Below are 15466 nucleotides of genomic sequence, written 5' to 3'. Positions count from 1 at the left end.
TGGGCTTTGAATGGAGATTCCCGCGCTCCCCACAGAACTCAACCCGACAGTCTGGATGATGCAGAAATGAGACGCTAATGGCATCCTCTCTCTCTGTATCTTCGAGCGGCTACGTTTCACTGACTCCAGCGACCATTGTGAATGATACTGCGCTAATTGAGTCTTTCTCACACTCCGTCGCCGCAAGGAGGCGGCGCAGAATCAGTGCCAAGAATCATGTCAACAGACACGCCATAACAGGCATCAACAGTGCCGAGAACCACCTGAGCCGCTGGACGCGAACCCAGCGTCGCGTCAATATCTTCCGAGATCAGCGGTCAAATTTTGCATTTCTTATCTTTCTCAAATCAGGTTGCCGTTTCGGCCGCATGCTCAGGCGAGACGTATCCAAAGCTTCGGGCTGCCTTGACGCGCGCTTACGTTGGCCCACATCCAGCGGCATTGCGACTATTGACCGGTCTTAGAAATGCTTCAAGTCCGGCTAGCAAGATTCCTACCCGACAATACTTCATTTTCCCCGCATCTTAACTATTCTTTCCATGCTTGGGATCAAATTACGGTTCTCAGACTAAATGTTTTTACCAAATATCTCACAAGTGTTATATCGAAGAAAAGTTGAGTCTGGTTACTAGTAGTTTAACTAATATGTGCCACGGACGTCTTTTCGTTCACGATCATTGCGGTTTTGTCTGGGGCAAGTACAACAGTTTCTGTGGTGACCATAATGTGCCTAGGTAGTCACCTCGTCCAGGACCGATCTGTCCCTGTCGACAAAACATGCGATATACACCATGGAAGTACCCCGCTCGATTATAATGAATCCAAATGAATGCTTGTTGTACTACCTGCCTCTGAGATACCGCAGGCATCAAATGTCATAGAATCACCTTGTTCTTGGTGAATCCATTACGGCGACAGCTCAATAATCACGCTTGGCGCGTCTTGGAGGTTTGCGGAGATACTGTAGCATTGGTCCGCCAGATGCACTAAGCATTACCGCTGTATTTAGGGGCCATCTTACCATGTCAAGCACTGACATGATGCCTGTCAGGTTTTCCACGAATCAGTAGGGAACACCGTGTCAGTGCACGGACATGATGTCGAAAAATCGACATCATGTCATTTTCATCACATCGTAGTACTTCACTATTGACGCGCCTAACAGTCTGGATGATACAGAAATGAGACTAAATGACATATTGCGGTTTGCCAGTCCAAGTAAACCTGTTCAGGTCTTCTAACTTCAATGACAGATAAGTGGCAGCGCTTGGTATCCGTGTTGGTTCCAACGAGCTTATCATGCAGGAGAGTGGCACTGAGGGTCTTCATCAGGCGGCCCCATTCCCATGTCGATTCTGCTACCAACAGCGTTGGACGCGCCGTAAAGGCTAAGGCATCAAGAACCTAGGACCAATTGGAGTCTCATATCCGCGACGCTGAGTCCCCTTGTAAACGCTGGGCTGGTTTCGATGCATCGCCGACCACCACCCTCAACGCTTCGCCTAGCCGCGCGTTTCAACTTGCCATAAAATACTTGCCAATTGTTAGGAGTTAAATCACCGACAATAGAAGAGCTGGTGTTTTCATAAATTGACTTCTCGCATTCGCTTTAAGTCATGTGGTTTCCAACACTAATGAATCTTTCGAGACATACCTCTCACCCAAAGCAAAGCTGCGAGCAGCTCTACACAATCGTTGCCCTGTTCATCGTCTACCTTAACATCAAGCGCTCGCTCTACAAGTTCTCTTCTTCATTCTGTTCAAACATCATGATCAGTCTTCTGCAGCCATTAGACTTGTTGAAAGAGGATGCGGCAACACACGACAATGGTCCGGCGCCGGTTTCGTCCATATCTCCAGCATCGAAGCCTCCGTCTAGCCCTGCCACGAATCTTCACGCCATTGTGCTCGCTCTTCGGGCCATTACGGTTCTCAAGACGGCTAGTACTTCAGCAACTACTCGAGTCGCAAAGACAACCCCTATCGGAAAAGCCAGCTCCCCGGCTGTATCTCACTCAACAGTACATCCAGGTACGTGAGCTCCGCATTGACTTCTCACCTATGCCCGACATGAAGACTAACACGTACTCGAAACGAAGTGTATCAACCTGTACCTCTTCGCTGTAACGAGTTCCGCATCCTTCACGTAGAGCCAGCTACCTCTTTCTCGTCGCAGATCGTTGCCAGGCTCTCTGTAGTTGACTACGATCCCAAATCCAAGGAAGTCTCGGCTCCTTACGACGCTCTCTCTTATAGATGGGGAGACCCCAACGACACTGTTAAGATTGTTGTCAATGACGCCGAGTTGAAGGTGACAAGGAATTTGTCCATCGCTCTCCAAAATCTTCGTCACCAGGACCGCGAACTCGTCATTTGGACTGACGCTATCTGCATCAATCAGATGGACATAGAGGAGCGACAGGTCCAAGTGACTCTGATGGGCGTCATCTACTCAAAGGCAGACTGTGTACAGATATGGCTCGGCGAGGCTAGCCTCAACACTGAAGCGGGTATGGACCTCGCTAATAGCTGTGGCAACAAAGAGACCGCAGAAGTCGTAAAAAAGATCTGCGCCGATGATCGTGGGTCGTCTGGATTGACTGAGCTACTTGAACGGCCATACTGGAGCAGGATCTGGATGTTCCAAGAAATCCTCCTATCAGGAAAGGCGCGGGTTCAGTGTGGTCGATTCAGCACACCTTTCGGTCACCTCAAGTACCTGGATATGGTGACCTCCCAGTCATCCCTGTGGAGAGACCGGAAGAACCCTCCAGGCTGGACCATCCGACTTCGTAAAGCGTTCTTCAACACGGCTCAGTTCACCATCAGTCCGAAAGCTCTCAACAACTTGGAGCGCATTCTCGTTCTTACGAGGCCATTACAAGCAACCGAGGCGCGCGATAAGCTCTTCGCCCTCATGGGTACGTGCGATATGGCTCCGTATCTGTCCGTCGACTACAGCAAGTCGCTACGCGATATCTACGTCGAGTTCGCCAGACACTACGCTCAGAAAACGGGAAGTCTGGCCTTGTTTCTTCTGGCCGGCTCTCAAAACCCAGATGACCAACCTGATATCGGTCTCCCTTCATGGACTCCAGACTTTCGCTCTTCAACAGGTGTGGATATCTACACAGGGTACGGGATTGAGAATGCAGGTACCTTCAATGCCACCAAAGGGAAGCGCTACATGGAAGGGTACTTAAAGGGGCACACAACGGGAGATGCCGATGGGGTCTTCGTAGCCGAAGGACTTCTTTTGGATACGATTCAGACTACGGTTCCGGTCTTGAAAGATGCGCAGACTCCGAAGCAATTGCTAACGGTGCTGCAATTCGGACAGCTTAATCATCACCTTGGTGTTTTAGGCAAACCTCAGATCGAAGCGCTGTTCGAGAGTCTCGTATTCGACACTAATGGGTACACTGGAGAGGACTCTGAAGCTCGAATCGCCACAAAGCAACATCATCGATTGAATTATATGCTTGGGTTCATGCGAGACTTGGAGACATACATGGGCAACGAACTTCCTAGGAAGCAAGACGGAAATGTTGATTTCAACACACTTTTCGGTTCCAAAGGAGGCAGCGATCTACCATATGTCACTTTCTACGAATCGATCAAGAGGACTGATCCGTCTCAGCTCGACGTTCATTACAAAACGTTCATGAAGGAGTTCTTGTTGAAGTCAGGACGAGCCTCAAGCATGTTTGTCTCTGACGACAACAAGATTGGGCGGTGCAACGTCGTTGCACGACCTGGCGATGCCATTGCCTTATTGTTTGGTTGCCCCTTTCCAGTGGTTTTGAGAAGACAAGAGCTGGGATTTGAGCTTGTTGGTGCTTGTTACATCAGCGGCATGATGTATGGGGAGTTGATGAATGGAAACAGTAGTTACTTGACGGTTCAAGAAATCCCATTGGTTTAGGCAGGGAGAGATATTTGGCAGTCTGAACTTAGCTTGTTTATCATTCCGCATCTCCTCGCCAAATTGGAGTTGCGAATTCTTGCGAGATGGATTTTCCAAACACAGTTGGTTACCTAATTCCTTTTCCTTCCTGTGGTCTCTTTGTGTCGCTTTCCTGATCCTGGTCCTGAGAACTTTATTTCTTCCGTGACTGTTCATTCCAAAAGCTTTTCTTACACAAGACGCTGTATGACCGTAGCTTCACTTCGGTCCATCAAACATTACTGCCATGCCGGCAAATAAACCCAAATTGGAACATGTCCAATTTTAGCTCCAAACACACTCAGGACACTGCGCCTTCCAATCCAAATAATCTTTGCCATTATGATTTGGCGCCCTGTATCATCTAAGTCTCCATTTTTGAGCATCATGTGGCCAATTTTGCGGTCCGGAGCGTTGGGAGCGCCCAACACAGCCCCTCGCTTAGCGTGGAGTTTCATGCGCGCGCTTGCGATAGCATGTCCCGGAGTAAGCGGCCATCAAGTTCCATTTCCTAGGGTCGCAATGATCTTCTTTTTAGTGTCTATCTGTCAATGTAAGGTAACCAAGGGCTCAGGTTGCATAAGAGACCATGCATGTCCAGTCTCCACCTCGAAATGCTTATCACATATCATTCCGCAGCTCTTCCAACTCACGGGACTACAATACGACCTTGGAGACAAAAGAAACTTCACGAAGAGCGCGTCATTCAGCAGAAGAACAATTTGGAAACAAACGTAAGTCATTCAGGAATCTGGAACGACCTCGGCACATAGTCTTAACACTCGGGTCTTTTCAAATGGGAAGCAGACTAACAGGAAATTTGTACTCGGGAAGCCAATGACATCAATTCGACGTTACGAGCCTACTGAAGTCGTTGTCGATGTATGTGGCGATGTACGTCAGACAATTCAATCAGGTTAGATCACCTCTAGTTGATAAGGGAAGTCAACTCAGCAGATTCGGTGCCACTGACTTGCACCAGTATATCATCTGCTTCCTCTAAGTAAAGACGAGATCCGTGTGATTAAATTGCAGCCTGCTACGTCTCTATTGGCTCCAATTTTTGCTGACCTCGCCGTCCTGCACCTCGGAGATGGGAACTCCCAATACGACGCTTTGTCGTATCGCTGGGGAGACGGAATTGATCCTGTTGGAATATTGACGGCAGAAAAGGGTGGATTTGGAAGGTGGTCTGGGCTGTTGCAAACGGCCCTTCCACCTACTTACACCCAACGGAGGAATCGTGGGCTACGCTCACCAACTCCTCCTTACACAGATATACGCAATTTAATACCAAGATTATTGAGCTTCGTACCGGCCCACAGGCCCCTGCTGACGTGTATACCAACAGATCCAGTCACCATCACCATCAACGAGAGGTGCATGAGCGTCACGCAGAGCCTTGAAACTGCACTACGTTACTTGCGCCATGACGAAGAAGAGAGAGTGATAAGGGCGGACAGCCTTTGCATTAACCAGGAGGACTTGGAGGAGAAGTCAATCCAGATTCAAAAAATGGACGAAATCTACAGCGGAGCAAGCTGCGTGAGAATCTGGCTGGGTGAAGCAGGGGACTCCACAGAATCGGCCATGGCTTTGCTGAACGGCTGCGAGGCTCTGCAAGATGAGACTACGACCACACAGAGAATCATACAGGACGAGGAAGGAGTTCGTGGACTGACCGAACTGCTGCTGCGGCCTTACTGGTCCCGTATATGGATGTTCCAAGAGATCCTTCTGGCAAAGCGGGCTGCAGTTCATTGCGGCATCTTCGTTGCAGACTGGTGGACGATCAAGACATTGGACACTCTAACAAGCAATCCCTCTATTTGGAACCCACCAGACCCTCGCAAAAGATCCATCGCCGAATTACGGAAGTCATTTTTCAACATTGCGCACTTGAACGTTCCTTTAAGCCAAATTGGAAACATCGAGAACCTTCTGTTTCCAACCAGCCGCCTGCAGGCCTCAAATGACCATGACAAGCTCTATGCGCTCATAGGTCTGTGTAACATTGGGGATTACTTAACTGTCGACTACCGCAGTTCCACAAGAGACACGTATGCGGACTTTACGCGGTGCTATACTCAGCGCACCGGCGACCTAAGCCTGCTCTACGGCGCGGGACTTTGCCAGTCCTCCAAAGATCAAGCTATCAGTCTTCCCTCTTGGGTTCCCGACTTCCGTGGGAAAGACGGCAGACACTCGTTGTTCCTCGCTGCTGGATTCTCTAGAGCTTTCGACGCATCTGCTGGCAAGAGTCACCCACGAGCAAAACAAAGCGGCTGTTGGGGTCCAGTTGAAGGTCTCCAACTTGAAGGTCTACCAGCTGAGGGTCCATCTGACGAGGAAAAGCCTGCGGAAGAACTTTCGGCTGGACATGGTTCAGCTGTAGGACTATTGGTCGAAAACCTCTCGGTCGACGGACTCCCCATTGAACGACTTCATGTCGAGCAACTTCCTGTCGAACTACTCTCGGTCAAGGAGCCCCCTGTCAGAGGTCTCTTAGTTGAAAGTCTTCTAGCGGGAGAAATTTTGTTGACGCGGCCACTCGACGTCAGCGAATCTGGGCGCAAGGAATTGTATCATACATTCGGCCTAGGCCGCGCGAACAACAGCACTTCCGACAAGTCTCTGATACAAGCACTCGCTGAAGTCCTCATCATGGACAGCGATGCCAAAAGCTGTCACCGCTTTTCAAGACAACAGGAGCGCCATGTCAATGTATCACTGTTCCGAACTCTTGGCCTTATCCGAGACGCAGAAAAGTTGTGCAAGGGAAACTTTATGGAAGCAGGACGCGATTATGATGTTGTGGCCTTTGTGGAGTGGGCTGGACTTGCCCAAGTCGATCGAGTAAACGACATCTACTCCCGACTTTGGACATCGGAGCCAAAAAGGCTCGATCACTATCGCAATATGTTCATACGCGAGCTCAAGCGCAGGCGAAGTACGTCTTCAAGATTGTTCTCGACCAATTCTGGATACATTGGTAGAGCTTCTGCCGAGGTAGCGGAAGGGGACATGGTCGCTATTCTCTCTGGCAGTAGACTTCCTTTTGTCCTCCGCAAGACGCAAGATCATTCATCGTTTCAGATTGTGAGTCCTTGCTACGTTAGTGGCATGATGTTTGGCGAACTAGCAGGCGGCTCTGGCGCGGGTTTAGGTCACGTTCATGGTTTCGAGAACATCATACTGGTATGAGTCATGATTAGGTCACGAAAGCAACCGAGGCTTGGAGAGTTGAAAGATTTCGTAGGATCAAAGAGCTGATGGACTAAGAGATATTTGGTTGAGATAGAATGAGCCACCTGCGATTGAGTCAAGTATTTGCTTTCAGACTCCCTCTTAGTGCGTCTAAGTACGTGTTGTTAGGATGTTGTAGGACAACCTGGACTTAGACTATTGGACAATCTCCGAGGGTTCATTTTAAACCTTGATGGACTCTCAGTGGTAATACGTCATTTCATAAATAACGTTACACTTTCCCTTACATTTGTCTCGCTGCTTCATGAGTCCCATCTCACTGGTGCTCTCCCATGCGGTAATCAAGAATGTAAACCGCCGCGAATTGTGGAACAAGCGCCGAGGAAAACAAAGCCACACAAAGAAATTCTCTTTACCAGAGATACCCGCATGAGATGTGTCAAACTTCTTATTCACTAAGTCAACTCACCCACATTTGGCCACCCCAAAAATCCCTCCCAGCCACCGCATTATTATCCATACCCCAATGTACAAACCACCACAACAATTGTAAAAATCGTCCAAATGCAATTCTTTTTTGCACACTTATTAATCGATATGTCATGGTCTTATATACCGAAAATGAAGTTGCTCAGGCTCTTGAGACTATCGGAAACGGTCTCTCTATCAAGAGGGCCTCGATTGAGTTCGGAATACCAAGATCAATACTTCGTAATCGTATGAATGGCCACCAGAACAGAGCAACGGCTTTCGCTGAGCTTCAGAGGCTTCCTCCTTGGCAGGAAGATAAGCTGGCTAAATGGGTTCGTATTTAGTATATACATTTGTGTTGAGGCGTATCATTGATCGCAACTTGAAGTGATCGACATAGTCTTCGAGATACAGTGACACCTCTGCGGCCGAGGGTTAGCTCGTTGTCGCTACAAGTTGTAAGAATACCAACTCTCAATTGAAGCTTTAGTTAACAGACTTACAATCAGGAAACGGAAAGTCTGTGAAACACCCCTCATGATGCGTGAGTTACATTGTACACATTTGAAAACGCTGACAAGCCTCACTCTTTCTTTCGAGATGTTGACAACAGTTGCTATATCAGTTCAGTAGTCTGCCTCAATAAATACGCTTCTCCGAGATGCAAGTGCTTGCATGATAGTATCATCCGAGATCGGCATCAGCTACTCAAATCGCCGAGTCCATCAAGTCAGAAAAGGCTTATACCAGGCTCAAATGCGATCGGGCTCGGAAAGTGCTGGTATCCCATCGAGTGCCAATTGGCAACAGGTACATTATGCCCAGTTTTGACCCAGTTTTGCCCCCTCACCGCGGGAATACATGACGGTACGTCATCAACCCCTATATTTTCCCAGCTGCGTTCACCACCACAACTAACATTTCTACAGATGGGCAACTGTCGCGATGTCCTCAAGCGACTCTGATGCGTCTGATTCGTCAGCGCTTTCACATATCACCGTCGCAGTACTTCCCGAAGACCTTGATAGCGCCTGTACAGCTCAATGTAGGCCCGAGAGGTGTGATAACGCAAATGTACGCCCACACGAATCGCCTCCGCTAGAAAGGGGCACACCGGGCCAATTCAACCCCCTCGACGTGCCCTACCGCGCCACAACAGTACGGGGTCTATCTACTACCCCTTTAGAGCTTTTTCAGCAGTATGTGCCTTTGAGGCTGGTTGAATCGTGGGTACAGTGGACCAATGAAGCCGCAGTACGAGGCCCTGTTCAACAACACTCACGATCCCACAGAAAAAAGACGAGGTCAGGGTGCCTGCAGTGTGGAGTAGCGCTTTGTAACTCGGATGATTGCTGGTACCTCTTTCATAGTCAGAGTATATAGACAACAGAAGTATCCATAATCTAGGCTTTTTGGTTGGCTAGAAGAAGTCTTGGCTGTCTCCTGAGTGGTCAGTTCCCCTCAAGGGCATGTACCTGTTGCCAATTGGCACTCGATGGGATAGCAACCATCTGTTTGTTGTGAGCACCTCATTTTGTAATGGCGGCGAAATCCTTTTGATCAAAAGAAGTCCTGGAAGATTGTTTCCCACTCCCAACTCGCGATTATCATGCTGTTCTAACTTCTAGGTTTTCTATCAGGCTCAAAATTTACTAAGAACCGAGATCTGAAGCATTTCTCGACAATATTCAAGGCCATCCGAGGGCTTCGGACTAGGATCCAGATCCTATGAAATGTATCAAAGGCTTAGGTGCCAATGAGCGTTCAGCAGGAACCCATTTAGCCGGTTCTGTTATGACAGTGACAACGAAGGGCTGGAGTCTTGATTAATGTGCGCAAATCAGCTCAACATTCTCACGCTTGACAAGTTTGGGAATTCTCACAATCCTACCCGAACGTTTTTGCCATGTAACACGAGAAGACACCAAGGAAGAGATCTTGCATAAGTAAGCCGCGAGATGAGCAGAGTTTTCAATTTGCTGTGCGTTGCTCTGCCGTATTCAACCTCTTCGATCTCTCCATCACGAGCTCATCTCTGTTCAAATGTCTGCACTATCTTGCGTCCCCGCCACGTTTGGGAATGTCTCATTGTTCGGGGCGGAGATCCTTTCTCTACAGACAAACCTTGTCACCAATTACACCATCTCTGTCCCTTCTTCTGTTCGCTTCACGCAGCCGTCAATTGAAGTGCAGAACGCGAGCTTTTGCAACATCACGGTAACCTACACGCACCCGGGTCAAGGTGATATCATCACCTTCGAATCTTGGCTTCCCACAGAGGGATGGAATGGGCGTCTCCAGGCTGTCGGAGGTGGGGGTTGGGTTGCGGGTCGAAGCGACCCCTTTTTTAGCGCCATGGGCGGAGCAGTAGGAGACGGTTATGCGACGATTACAACTGACGCTGGGCTGGGAAACTCTTTGGACGCAAGTTCTTGGGCACTCCTCAGTCCCGGGAATGTCAACCTCTACAACTTGCAGAACCTTGCGTCTGTGTCTCTCGATGACGGCGTAAGTCATTGAACCATCTGAAAACGATCGGCCTTTCTAAGTCTCAACGCACGCAGGCAGTCATTGGAAAGTCTCTCATCCAGTCTTACTACGGTCGCGAGCCAGACTACTCCTATTGGAATGGCTGCTCCCAGGGTGGCCGGCAAGGACTCATGCTGGCGCAACGCTATCCAACACAGTATGATGGCATTGCCGCGGGTGCTCCAGGCATTCAATGGACCGATTTCTTTCCCAGCATGCTGTGGCCTCAGCAATTCATGGACATAATAGGGCAGTACCCTCATGCTTGCGAACTCACGGCCATAACGGCGGCCGCAGTCTCTGCGTGTGATGATCTAGACGGTGTGAAAGACGGTATCATTGAAGAAGTCGATGCTTGTCTAGATGCCTTCAATCCATTCGATATAGTGGGTCGAGACATCAACTGTACGGGGGCACCTACAATTAGTTATGCTGCAGCAGCTGTCGTCAACGCTACATGGCAGGGAATGCGTGATTCTCAGGGCGTGCAGCTGTGGCCTGGACTGAACCCTGATACCGACCTGACTGTCGGCGTCGCGGCAACAATTTGTACTACAGAGCCCTGCAGAGGAGTCCCTTTGTCCATCGCTACGCAATGGCTTTCGCTATTTGTCGCAAGGGATCCAGACATTGACCTTTCCAACCTCAGCCATGTCGAGTTCGACTGGCTGGCACACCAGGGGCGGCAAAGGTACAACTCAATTATTGGCACTGATGACCCTGATCTCTCTGCTTTCCGCGATGCAGGAGGCAAGCTCATTACCTTTCACGGCCTTGTAAGTCGACCTAGATCACATGAAGTCTAGCTACCTTCGGTGTCAGTTGAAAACTTACATACGTCATTCACACAGGTTGACGAGCTTCTTCCTCCGAAGGGAAGCATTAAGTACTACAACACAGTCTCTGATCTCATTCCGGGAGTTCACGACTTCTATCGCCACTTCGAGGTACCCGGCATGGGCCATTGCTCTGGAGGGAGAAGCGGAGAGCCAATTAGTCTGTTTGATCAACTACGCGCGTGGGTAGAGAACGGCACAGCACCAGACCACACACCATTCAAAGTCACGATCTCAGGAGGAGACGTACAGGACCGCATCTTATGTCCATACCCACAGAAGGCTGTTGTTGATCCAACCTGTGATAGGACGCTAGGAACACAATGCTGGTCATGTGGAGGCAATTTGTAGGTACTCAAAGTCATTGGTCTTTTTAGATAGCCAGTTGGCCGACCATTGTCGTGGATTTGGATCCTCTATCTTCTATGTGGTATCATTGGCAGCACACATCCAAAGCATATCAAGCGCAACTACCCAGTCGAGTAAATCGTGTAGGTTTCCTAAGCTGATGTAGAAGCTTTTCCTTCGATGTGATCGTCTAGTCGCTGCAGCTGTTCGAGCAATCGTGCTTCTCAGCGTTGTATCTGGAGTGGCACTTGCACTGCACGTCCTGGACAGGGTAGCAGCTGCCAGAAACAGAGCCACGGTGGGGTTCGGCCGCGTTGGTGTTCTTGTAGTCGACGTTGAACGACTTTCCAAGGGAGCCAAACTTGCGGTTGATGTAGAAGAGAGCGTTGCCCTTGCGCAGGCCGTTGTTGCAGTACTCAGCAGGCTCGTTGCGCGCCCAGTTATCGAATTGGCCGCAGTCGACTCCGTAGTAGCCGTTCAGTGTGAGGTAGAAGAGTCAGTGACATGATCAGAGAAGACAAGGGAAATAGTGAGGATGGCAACTTACTGGCACTGTCGACCAGAATCCAGGGGTCGACATGGTCGTCGAAGCAGAAGTCAAGTCTGCACTGGTTTATTAACTATATTAAAAACTTAATTTATAAATATATCGGTATTAAATCCGAAATACTCTTTAAGGTTTAATTTAGTAAATTAGAAAAAGGTATTTGTAAATAATTATCCAATAAAGTATTAAAGTGTTACGACCTAACATGTATAACCAAGTTCAGGCCTGCCCTGCAGGTCACGGCGGCTACAGCGCACTATGTATATAGGTGAAATAAGAATACTAGTAACCCTTCGCAGAACGGAAGAACTATAGTATAAGTCACGTAATAACAAAGATAAGGATCATTTGGGATTAATATAATCTAATACGACTTAGGGGCTAAACGATTATTCTAGATTAAAATGATCTAGGGCGACCTAAGTGTTACGACCCAGCATGCACGACCAAGAACAGGGCCTGCCCCGCAGGCTTACGACGGTTACGATACGCCAATACATGCACAGGACAAGGTGATGATGATGATGATGTATTTAACGTCTGGTAACAAAAGGACGTGCCGGGCGCTATGCCGACATGGTCTATACTAATCTAAACTATATTACAGGCTACCGTCTTCACCTAACGTTCCTGTTCAATGACTCGGGCAAATTTCGGAAAAGAAATTGGTCTCCTCTATCCATTCGCATAGAAGAGAGGCTCCCTTAGCAGAACCTAACAAGAAATCAATACTTGCTTTGGCCATACGTTGGCGGAGGTAGCGCGGTGTAGCCTTGCGTCCACGCTTGCAGAAGTAGAAATGGACTGGTGTCTTGGGTTTCCCACAGCTGCAGTTGAGCAACGCATCTTGATGAGCGAATCTCTCGTGGTATGCTGCAAAGTCTCCATGATGGGATCTTGCTGCGTATAGCCTTCCTAGTAAGTGCCGAGGGAGGCGGAGTTCGGGCGGCTTGGGGTGAAGAATTATCTCGAGGTCGGCATATTGCCGAGGGCATTGGGACAGCCATTTTCTGGCAAAGGCTTGGAAGGCAGCTGCTTTAGCTTGCCTTTCTAGGTGCGCTAATGAGGGCTGTGGTTGTGATTTTGGGATTAGTTTGCAGGCTTCCTTGGCTAGAGCATCCGCTTCTTCATTTCCTGGTACTTCCGTGTGCCCAGGGCACCACCAAACATAAACCCTGCCGGGGGTTGTCCAGCTCTCTCTTTGTCTCCGAGTCCAGGAGGAAGAGAGCCTATTGAAGGCCCTAAATCTAGCCTGGCTGCTTCCTGTGCTCTGGGAGTATAGTCTAGCCGCGACTGCGAGGTTGTCGAGGCAGATGTGGACGTTATCTGCCATACGAGCCGTAGGAGCCCGGGTGGCTTCCATCAGGCCGTGATACGCAGCATGTGCCTCCGCGTCATACACCTCAGTTTGGGAGCTGAGTGGTTCGGATCCGCGGAAGATCTGCCGTGTAGCTTGGTACCCTACCCAGCCTGCTCCGGCGGAGGTGCTGCTGCCGTCCGACATCTGGGACCCGTCAGTGTAGACAACAATGTCCCGCTTGGAGAAAGTTGCCATCCTGCCTGCAAAGGAGAGGGCCTGTTCTTCTTTGGTCTTATTAGGTTCGTAGCCGACCCTGGCGAGGGCTGTCTGCCAGTCCGCTAGTTGCTCCCAAGGGGGGAGTTCTAACGGATCGATGTATTCGGTATTTTTGCTTACGAGGCTTGCCATTCGTCGTAGCCGTGAGTCTGGTCCTGATTTGTCCCTGAGTCTCGTTCGGAGAGGGTGTCGCTCGTCCAGACGATGGATTCTGGTGGACGCTGTGTGGAGCTTCGCATCCAGTATCACCTCTGCTGGGGGTAGAGCCGCCTCGCGCTATAGGATCGGTACAGGCGTCGTTCTGTATACGGGGACCATCGCTCTGATGGCTTTGGTTTACGTCGCGTCCAGTTAGTATAGCAGACTACCAACCCCGTTTAAGATAGTACGTCCATTCTTTATCCGGCTCTTGCCGGGCCACCATGCTTCAGATATATAGTACTGAGTGGGTAATACACAAGAGGTGATCGCTCGACGAAGTAAGTACGCAGGCGCGCCCCAGACAGTGTTCCCTAGTCCCCGTAGTCCATTAACTACTTAGCATACTTTTACAGAGAGGTTTCTTACGTAACTCTTAAATATGAGTTTACGGTCGAAGTAAACGCCGAGCCAGCGTAGAGAAGAGCCTTCTTTAATAGCCTAAACTGTATAATACCTCCCATCCGGCAAACCTACTATGATTGATAGGTTTCCGTCTTTTCGTCTCTTAGTGAAGTAGATCAGTTCGGACTTATCGAGGTTAAAAGTGATTCCTTCCGTCGCGCCCCATCCTAAGGTTTCTTTCCATTCCTTAGTTAGGATATCACAGTTATTCTCAAGTAATGTTAAGCTTGCCAAGATAGCGACGTCATCGGCGTAGCCGAAACGAGATCGCTTCCTTCCTAGGCGAGCTATGCCTAGCTTAAAAAGAGGTTCAATATAGAGCATGAATAGAATAGGAGACACGGGTGAGCCTTGTAGTAGTCCGTATTCGAGACCGAAGACGTCTCCTACCTCCCCATCAAGCCTTATTCTTGCTCTCCTTCCGGTAACAAAACTTGAGACCCAGCATACGAGGTTCTCCGGCCATCCTTATTCGCAGAGGCGTCGGACCAGTCGTCCTGGGAGCACGGCGTCGAAAGCCCCTTTTATATCGAGCGTAAGCATAGAGGTAACCAGGCCTCTTTGCCAGGCGCACTCGATGTCGTGGATGGCCGCTGCGATGAGGTCGCTGCAAGAGCGAAGAGGGAGTGCTCCAAACTGTTGATCGTGCAGAACACGATGTTTAACTGCGATCCAGGCAAGTCGTCTGGCGATGAGTCTCTCCAAGCCTTTTCCGAGGACGGCCAAGAGCGCAATTGGCCTATAGGAGCGCGGGAGTGTCTTGTCTCTTTTTCCCGGTTTTGCTAGGATCACGAGAGTTGCTTCTTTAAAACAAGTAGGATGCCAACCCTCGCGTATACACCCGCTATAAAGTGAGAGGACAATATCCTCAATAACTGGCCATGCTATTTTCAAAGCAGTCGTAGTGATTCCGTCGGTCCCAGGAGTCGTGTTTCCCGCGGTGAGAACCGAAGACCGTACCTCGTCCTTCGTAACCTGCGGGAAAGGAAGCGTAGCTTGCCTTTGTAGGACTGGGCTTTCTGTTGGTATGTCCTCGGAGATTGCAGCGTTTCTAAGGAGGACGCGGGTAAATAAGTCGCGCTTCTCTTTTGGTTGTGAGACAAGCGTGTCTTGGTTGTCTACATCTCGGAGTGGCGGGGTCTGAAAGGATCCTGTGGCTTTGTGCCAACCGACCATTTCAAATATGTCTTTGCTTGAGGAGGCTGAGGAGATCTTATCTTTCCAAAAGGCATCCTTGGAGCGTTTAAGCACAGGACAAGGGAACACAAGGCACCCTCTCACGGAACGGAAGAACTATGGTACAAGTCACGTGATGATAAGATAAGGATCATTTGGGATCAATATGATCCAACACGACTTGGGGGCTAAACCGGCACGTCCTTTTGTTACCAGACGTTAAATAC

At 49.4% G+C, this 15466-nt stretch overlaps 4 protein-coding genes across 4 annotated transcripts; 3 read left to right on the top strand and 1 right to left on the bottom strand.

Moving 5' to 3' along the window:
- Positions 1 to 1530: 1530 nt before the first annotated feature.
- Positions 1531 to 4042, top strand: BDP81DRAFT_417372 (heterokaryon incompatibility protein-domain-containing protein). Its single transcript, XM_060589614.1, has 2 exons — positions 1531 to 2031; positions 2100 to 4042. The coding sequence occupies exons 1-2, from the start codon at positions 1617 to 1619 to the stop codon at positions 3923 to 3925; spliced, it is 2241 nt and encodes a 746-aa protein (XP_060451159.1). The 5' UTR covers positions 1531 to 1616; the 3' UTR covers positions 3926 to 4042.
- A 493-nt stretch (positions 4043 to 4535) lies between these two features.
- BDP81DRAFT_478380 (ankyrin and HET domain-containing protein) lies at positions 4536 to 7150 on the top strand (the record flags this gene model as incomplete). The annotated part of the gene is made up of 4 exons (XM_060594853.1): positions 4536 to 4680; positions 4929 to 5120; positions 5298 to 6244; positions 6431 to 7150. 4 exons carry the CDS (start codon positions 4536 to 4538, stop codon positions 7148 to 7150), a joined length of 2004 nt encoding a protein of 667 aa, XP_060451158.1.
- Positions 7151 to 9667: 2517 nt separating this feature from the next.
- BDP81DRAFT_307908 (Tannase/feruloyl esterase) lies at positions 9668 to 11340 on the top strand (the record flags this gene model as incomplete). The annotated part of the gene is made up of 3 exons (XM_060583403.1): positions 9668 to 10132; positions 10189 to 10929; positions 11005 to 11340. The coding sequence occupies 3 exons, from the start codon at positions 9668 to 9670 to the stop codon at positions 11338 to 11340; spliced, it is 1542 nt and encodes a 513-aa protein (XP_060451157.1).
- A 187-nt stretch (positions 11341 to 11527) lies between these two features.
- Positions 11528 to 12232, bottom strand: BDP81DRAFT_457740 (uncharacterized protein; the record flags this gene model as incomplete). Its single annotated transcript, XM_060593316.1, has 3 exons — positions 11528 to 11799; positions 11885 to 11945; positions 12218 to 12232. 3 exons carry the CDS (start codon positions 12230 to 12232, stop codon positions 11528 to 11530), a joined length of 348 nt encoding a protein of 115 aa, XP_060451156.1.
- Positions 12233 to 15466: the final 3234 nt, after the last annotated feature.

The sequence above is a fragment of the Colletotrichum phormii genome (genome assembly GCF_030913505.1).
Source record: "Colletotrichum phormii strain CBS 102054 chromosome Unknown BDP81scaffold_2, whole genome shotgun sequence".
Taxonomy (NCBI): domain Eukaryota; kingdom Fungi; phylum Ascomycota; class Sordariomycetes; order Glomerellales; family Glomerellaceae; genus Colletotrichum; species Colletotrichum phormii.
This window is presented reverse-complemented; position numbering and strand designations above follow the sequence as displayed.